This window comes from Nelumbo lutea, chromosome 4 (assembly GCF_056320005.1).
Source record: "Nelumbo lutea isolate HS-2025 chromosome 4, American lotus-T2T, whole genome shotgun sequence".
In the NCBI taxonomy this organism is placed as follows: domain Eukaryota; kingdom Viridiplantae; phylum Streptophyta; class Magnoliopsida; order Proteales; family Nelumbonaceae; genus Nelumbo; species Nelumbo lutea.
Genome location: NC_142687.1, coordinates 46,209,779 through 46,217,787, shown reverse-complemented (window position 1 = coordinate 46,217,787; position 8,009 = coordinate 46,209,779). Strand labels below are relative to the sequence as shown.

The 8,009-nt window shown below is 34.8% G+C and overlaps 1 protein-coding gene across 2 annotated transcripts; it reads right to left on the bottom strand.

Annotated features, from left to right (window-relative positions):
• Positions 1–3,065: 3,065 nt before the first annotated feature.
• Positions 3,066–7,627, bottom strand: LOC148855559 (11-beta-hydroxysteroid dehydrogenase 1A-like). Of its 2 annotated transcripts, none has more exons than XM_088982854.1 (6): positions 7,323–7,624; positions 7,032–7,224; positions 6,407–6,492; positions 6,173–6,304; positions 5,898–6,068; positions 3,066–3,461 (listed from the first exon to the last, which is right to left on the bottom strand). In XM_088982854.1, exons 1-6 carry the CDS (start codon positions 7,503–7,505, stop codon positions 3,267–3,269), a joined length of 960 nt encoding a protein of 319 aa, XP_088838980.1. In that variant the 5' UTR covers positions 7,506–7,624; the 3' UTR covers positions 3,066–3,266. The 2 variants fall into 2 exon arrangements, with proteins under 2 accessions (XP_088838980.1, XP_088838981.1); XM_088982855.1 differs by having other exon boundaries at positions 3,245–3,474; positions 7,323–7,627.
• Between the last annotated feature and the right edge of the window lie 382 nt (positions 7,628–8,009).

Sequence of the window (8,009 nt, the reverse complement as noted above, 5' to 3'; positions counted from 1 at the left end):
CTAAAGAATGGGAGAAGCCTCAACTGTCAAACCTGATCCCTTGGGGATCCTTCTTGATCCTTTACAAATTCATTGTGTTTCTCCTTAGTTTGGAAGTTGATCAGGCGTGACCGAGGCATTTTCTCTTCATGGGGGGAGCTTGCAATTTTCTTCTCTGATGAAGAAATGCAAAAAATTGTGCTGATCTTCACCTAGCCCTTGTGGGAAAATGTTCATATGGAAGGCCATTGATTCGGGAGATTTTTTTAACCCCAAACTTTAATGCACATCTTGTTTGTCTAGGCAACTCTTGCTTCAAATAAAACATAACCTCATTTCTCTCATCACAACCAAAGTTGGCGAGTGAATCAGCCACTATATTTCCTTATCTGAGAATATTGAGTGACCCTGATTTCAAAATCTTCAGTAGCCTTAGTAATTTGATCAACAATGCCTAGCACCTACATTGGACATGAACAGTTTTTGTTTAGAATATCTATAGCAAACTTTGAATCACTTTCAATCCAAAGGGATCTCAGGTTGAGATCCTTGGCATTTAAGACAACTTGCAGAAGGGATATCAGCTTGGCCTTCATATTTGAGCAAAAGCCAATGTAGTGGGCAATATCAAAAAGAAAGGATTCCTCATGATTTCTAAAAATACAACCCCCAACACTCTCCCTGGAGTTACCCCTTGAGGCCCCGTGAATATTGAATTTAATAGTGCCCATTGTCGAAGGAAGCCACTTATTCCATATGAAGCTTAATCTCCTAGGATTCAACTATTTCAAATGGTCATTGGATATTGAGAAGGGTACTCTCCAATCATGCTGTCTGGATTACTTTCCCCAAGCTTTCACCGATGGTACATTGAAATCATCTATTGGGTGTTATTTATAATCGTAGGAGAAGAATGGAACTCTATTCTATATTGCAAACTGGGATTGCTCCATAGCAGAATGGAAACATGAGTAGGTTCAACTCAATGGACATAGGACCACATAATTCCAACTAAAACGCTATTATAGAAGCTCACAATATGTATTGGTCAAGTGACCATATTTCTCTATGGGTTCTTAGTAGCCAGGTCTCTGCTACATGTTAGGTATCCAACAGAATTGGTCATTCATTCGTGTATAGCCTTTAGTCATAAGCTCGAGCTTAGCTCAGCTCGGCTTGGTCAAACTTAAACCATGATATGCCTAAAGACAAAGAGATCACATCAGCGCCCCACATGCACATCTCACTGTGCATTGGGAACATCTCCCGTATTTGCTTTAGGGAGATATTCCCAACACATGGTGGGTGCACCACACACCTTGTAGGGTGCGATGTAAACTCCAAACGAAGTGCAACAAGCCAGCAAATAAGAATTTGAAAGCTAAAAATGGAGAATAAGAAAAAAAGACCTATGACCCATTATTCACTTGTATTGCCTCAATTGTCGGCTTTTCACCGAGTCAATGGATTATTAATAAGGATCAAAGTATTGGAATCGGGCATCGTATTAGACAAATTGGATACGAATATGGATACAGATGCGTTTAGGAAACGTATAGATATGGATGGAAAATATGGAAATGTTTGGATAAGTTAGGAAAATGCACAAAAATTCTATAAATATATTAATAGTATTCAGTTTAATGTCAAAATAATTTAAATAATATATAAATACATAGGAGCTTTATATTTTAATGGTATATATGATAAATATATTACAACTAATATAGCTAGATGTATAGATATTATGCAATTTTATTTATAGTGCCTCAATCAAGAATCTAAGACATACTATATATATTCTTAGAAATTAATACATGCACAAAGCCATTATTATTTTATACTCTATTAAAGTCTAATGCACAAAACATATGCAACTATTCTATTTGAATTACTATATCGATATTTCTATTTTACTATTTTTATTTTTTAACATTAACAAAAAATCAATTCTCAAATAAATATGTTATTTTCATTTTTTAAAAAATAAATATGTTATATAAAATGTAAAGTAAAGTATTAATTAATAATTTATAAAAAATATATAATCTTACCTTAAACTATATCAAATCTATTAAAATTTTAAAGATATATATCATATAAAATTCATAAATTTTAATTACTAAAATAATTATTCCATTATTAATATTTTTATTTTATAAAATTTCTAAAATACAAAATTATTTTATCTTTTATATAAATGTATATTACTGGAATTGACCAATTTAATTTATGTTATATTCTCAAATATTTTGTAAATAATATTTTTATTTTTTAAATAGTAAAGACATTATTATTTAATGCAAATTAAAATATTAATTAATAATTTATAAAAATTTTAATATACATATAATGTGCAAATTTATAAATTTTAAGTTTTAAAATAATTATTCTATTAATTATAATTTTATTTATATAAATTTCTTGAGATTTAAAATCAATTTTTAGTATATATGTAGGTTTGATAAATTATTTATTCCATTGTTCATAAAATACTAATTTTAAAAATTATTTTTAATTTATAGTTGGAGTTGTTGAATATTAGTATATATTATTTATTTGGGTTGTATGTAAACTACTAGACTTTAATATTGATAAAGGCTAATGTATTTGTTTTATTATCAAAAAGTTATAAGTAGCTTGGTGGTTGAAGAGACATATGCTCTTGATCATTGTGTCACTTTAGTGAGACACAATTTATAGTTGTCATATGAAGGCATGGACGAGAACGCGTGATACGCTGCCATATTGGTGCTATTAGATTGTATCACCTGATATTATATGATATATGTTGATACAATAGCGTATCAGACCAATAGGCACGACTGACAGTCAGGTCCGATACCAATACGATACGCCCCATATCAGACATATCGTATTGATATTTTTACCTTAGTTATTAAGGCAAATGAAGGGTCAACCCAAGCCGGTATTGTGACTGAATGACCGATTAAATGGTTTAATCAGCCCGGTCAATGATGAGTCAAAAACATTAATTTGGAATTTTGAATGACAATTTTATTTAGGGATCTGTTGAACCATATGTTATATATCAATAAACGTAAGAGTACAGATGGACCAACGCATACCAAATATGTTTTTCTATCTCCATTGATTATGTTAAAACATGTAATAGTTTCAACTCATTTAAATAACAATTAAATCCCAAAACGAAGATCCACAATAGGACAGTTATTCAAAGAACCCAGTTGAACCCTTAGTCTTTTTAACCTCACACGATTGAAATTAATGCTAAATGCATCCATTATTGAAGTTGTTGTATCCATCTAAAAGGTGCCCCTCTTCCTCATGAATAGCCAGTGAGCGCCTCTTTCAGCAATATCAGGGGACACAAACTTGACCCAGAAGAATGGTTTGGACCAAGATGGCTTTATCACGTACCTATCTCCTCGGCATGCCCCATCCACAATGCCCTTCGCACAATCTCCTGCACTCTGAACCGGAACTGTGCCGACTAATGCCTATACGCAACAACTGTTAGTTGTTAATACCCATGTATTAGTAATAATTTCAAGATTATATCAGAGAATGATCTAACCCAGAGACTGATTGAAAATTTGAGATAGATTATAGTTAATTCCTTCACATCTTTTGTATTTCTAGCTTAATCTAATTTACTTGGTTGTTGGGTTTAACCAATCTAAAATGCATATAAAAGAAGTCCTATATATCTATCTTCTCGATGGGCGAGGTCTGGTCAAGTATTTCAAATATTCAACCCAAGCCCCAGTAGAAGTAAGCCAAGCTAAAATGGAACTGAAAATCAAGTTTTTAGATTGATTGGTTCTTTGAGAGAATTCCGATTCTTGATAAATAAAATATTGTAATTCATAATAGGGATAGAGCTAATGTGTTCTTTTGTCTACAGAAATACCTATGTTAGATTACAATTTGAGTGCACTCAACCCTTGGGTTCAGCCCCAGACCAATATTAGGTCTACGTCTACTTGGACTTGGTCGGTGGCGTTGGTTTAGCAAACGCATCTAAATATATTATATTCATTTTCACCCAGAAAACTATTTTTGTTCCTATAACTCTAGATTTTCTCAGGTCGAACTTGTGCAAGTTTTTGTTGTGCTTTTGCTCATGATAATTGATAAAATAGTAAGTAGAGGGCCAAGTGCATGGAGTCTTTTACAGTAAGGTAGTTTAACCCAAAAGGCTGTTAAAATAAAGGGCTATCTGTGCTTAGGGAGAGGAGCCATTGCAGTTCTGAAAAGGTTAACATTTCATGTGTAAAGATTGTACAGAGCAGAATAATGTCTAATGAGAGTGAGGACTATAGGAAGCAGGCCAAGTACAACTTCCTTCCTGATAGTTCAATTTTTCGCACCTACCAAAAACAATCATTAGATATGGGCGTTCAAAGTTTCACACACAACCTTGGGTTTTTTTCCGAACCTAGCTATCTTCAATTCTAAATTTTGCTCAACAACCTACCTGCACCCATAAATTAAAGGGGTGTTGTGTGTACCATTTTTGCTTTCAGGAAATCTGGGCTTTGGACTTAGCGCCCATTGTATAGACCCATAGATCTATAAGAGAAAGAAAAATTAAGTTTTATTTGGATAAGCTTTTGCCTTTAAACTTTGGGTTATGAAAAGCAAAAATTGAGCTAAAAAGTATTTTTCAATGTTTAATAAAGATTTGCTTCTAAAAGCATAACAATCAAATGCTAGAATACCTTTCAGTCCCAAAGCATGAAGCCAAAAATTGGGACTTCGTGCTTTTGGGCTTTAAAATCACAAATCTTGAGGTTGTGCTTGGCCTTTTCCTACCTTTTCTTTCATACCAAACACAGCCTTAAGCTCATCCAAGGTCAGTACTAGTTGGTTGTAGCTAATATATTACAGCTTTATTCTCAGCCTTGTAGATGCGACTGGCAGGGACCAACCCAACTAACCTAATCCGATTTGGCCCCAATTGGGCTGTGCCTTTCAAAAATTGCTTTGGCAAAGGTCGGATGACACAATCTGATTTTTTGATGGTTGGGGTAGGGCCGAAGTTTTGGAAATCTGATCTAGCCTGAAGCCATACACCCTTATTAATATCTTCATGTGTCATTAAACAATAATTTAATTTAGTTTTAAGGAAACCCGAAAAGCTAATTTCACAAAAAACTATTTTATGACCCTGACTTACCTCTACTCTACTCTAGGGGTGATAATGGGTTAGCGTTGAAATGGGCTGGGCATAGGCTGTGTTTGGCATTTCTTTTTTAAAGGATTTGATTCATTTTTATAGTTAAAAATTCAGTATTTATAAACACTTTAACAATAAAAAGAAGATAAATCCTTAAAATAAGGAATGCCAAATGCAACCTTAAAGCCTTAGTTAAGGGTTATATCTTTGGCATGGGACCAACCCAGTCCAAATCGAAACCAGATTCAATCAGTATGCAAGGCCCGTTGGAATAGCCTTTATAACCTTGCATTAGGAATATCTCCCCATCCCAATGTAAGGCATTAAAGGATGTTCGAACACCCGGGTCTAAAACTGACTGAAGCCGATCTGCCCAAATCCCAGGCCTAAAACATAAGCCTGGCCCTAATAAACCCTAATAACACAATTCTCGTTAGAGAGTTGCACATGTTGTTAAGGGATAAATACGAATGCTTTTGTCGGAATTTGGTTTTCCAAGAAAATCTAGATGTACCAGGTCGAATATTTCTCTCAATACGGTCAGGACACCATGACGTGTGGAGGACCTCAGGTTCAGGGACCCCTTTATGGGCATTCTGCAACCGGATGGTACAACTCAAGCAAAATGTTGGTACAATACCTTGTGGTCTCTTAACCAGAAGAATAGTTAGATCTGGATATAGATTTTGAATTAAAATATTGATAAGAAGTTGAGCTAGAACCTTGAAGCACAAACTAGATTTTAGTTACTTACGTCCGTCATTCCTTTATCTACTTCAACTACTGCACCTTCCTTGGTAAGGTGTTTTCCCTGGGTGACGATTTCTGATTCAGTAAATCCAGGAGCAGCTATGGTTATTTTGACATCTGAACCCAACTCAATTCTCAGTGTCTCGTAGAAGTTTATCAATGCTGCTTTACTTGCCTGAAAATCACCAGAGAAGTAGAAGAAGTTTAGCTCTATAAAAATAAAAGGAGAAAAGAATAAAAGAAGAATGGTTGAAACCATCTATTTGGCTCCTTACTTACACCATATAAACTCGCCAATGGTGACATTAACCACCCAGTGCCTGAGGTGTTCACAATGATCTTGCCCCTGCTCTTTCTGAGATACGGAATTGCATAATAAGTTGGATAGATTGATCCCCAAAAGTTAACATCCTAAACATGTAGAAAAACACAACAAATTAACGTTACTTGTAAATTTTCCCTACATATATAGAGAAATGAAGAGGATTCTGAAGTTCTTATTACAGATTTTACCATCACAGCTTTGAAATTTGATAAATCAAGGCTTTCTTCGAATTTGCAATAGCTAACAATGCCAGCATTACACACCAGATGATCCACTGCAGAAACAGATCATCGAAGCTTTCATTGTATATTTCAAGGTATAAAACTCAGTTTACCAAAATATATGGAGCAGCCTGTATTATTTTCTGTTTTCAGAAACCACTGTTTACTACATGCAACAGTGAACCAACCCGGCCGGTTTTTCTCGTGTTGGGATTGGTTATTCTTGGCCGGGGGTAACTGGGCCCATGTCAAAACCCACCATCACCTCGAGACAAAAGTATACAATAACTCTCCATCTTTCTCAAGTAAGGGTTGGTTTGTCATAACCCGGTTGTGTTGAATCGAGTTATGGTTGGGCTAACCAAACCCAGATCATCGTCAGTTCCGTCACCTTTAGAAAATTCCGTTTTTGATAGTTACCTTCTGGAAATTCCTTGGACCTTTGCATATTATATGGATACAAGCGCAGCTATCCTTTGTTCTATATTTTTTTCTTTTTCTTTTTTCAAATTATTGAACACTTGGTTTCTTTTCATTCAAAGGAAGAAGCAGGAGAAGTCTGATGGATATTTGAAGTTTAATTTGAACTTACAACGACCGAAGCGTTTCACTGATTCTTCAACAAATCGCTTGCATTCATCAGCTATGGAGACGTCTGCAGGAACAATCAGAACACCAGGGGATCCAATTTGACAAACTTTGGCAGCAACTTCTCTAAGTTTCTTTTCTCTTCTTGCAACAAGGATTAAAAATGCTCCTTTCTTCGCGTACTCATAAGCCAGGTGCTGTGAAATCAATATTGATCAGGTTAAGTAATTCATGGATGGAATAGTTTAGTTAAATGTTTGACGGAAAGAATTAAATTTGGTTTAATTTGCATAACCTCGCCAATCCCAGATGAAGCGCCAGTGATGAGAACAACTTTTCCAATCATGCACTCACTGGTGAAGGATCCTATGATGGAGCGGATGAATCTTAGAAGGAATAAGGGAGGTAATGCTACGCATAGAATGATGAGAGCGATGGGAGGAGCCACCATGTTCAAGAACCTGTGGATCAGATCCATTTCTCTTTTGCTAGCTAGAAAAGCTCAGCAACACAAAAGCACAGAGTAGTAAGAGAGAGAGAGAGAGAAAGAGAGTATCTTAAGGGTGGACTGTGGAGGAGCTGTTTAGATATCAATTTATTATAGACAAGCATTCTCAGAAGATAACTCGGCTAGTGATGGCCTAGCCTCCAAAGTAGGTTATTTATTTATTTTTTGGATAAAATCTCCAGGGTAGGTTCATCATTCATGAATCTCTAAATATTTTTAAATTTTGCATAAATAGCTGAGATCTCCCCCTAAATTTTTTACCATTGCTGAAACCTCACCTGAATTTTATAACAGAGTTGCAAATAGATATTGTAATAAGAGACACAAAATGTCCAAAATACTTGTACAATTACTATTGAGGCTAGTTTCTAAGAAAAAGATAAAACAATACAAACTTTATAAAGAACACAAAAAATGAATGTAAAGTTACGGTTCTACATTTGAGTGATTGACTAGATTTAAAAAATAAATCAA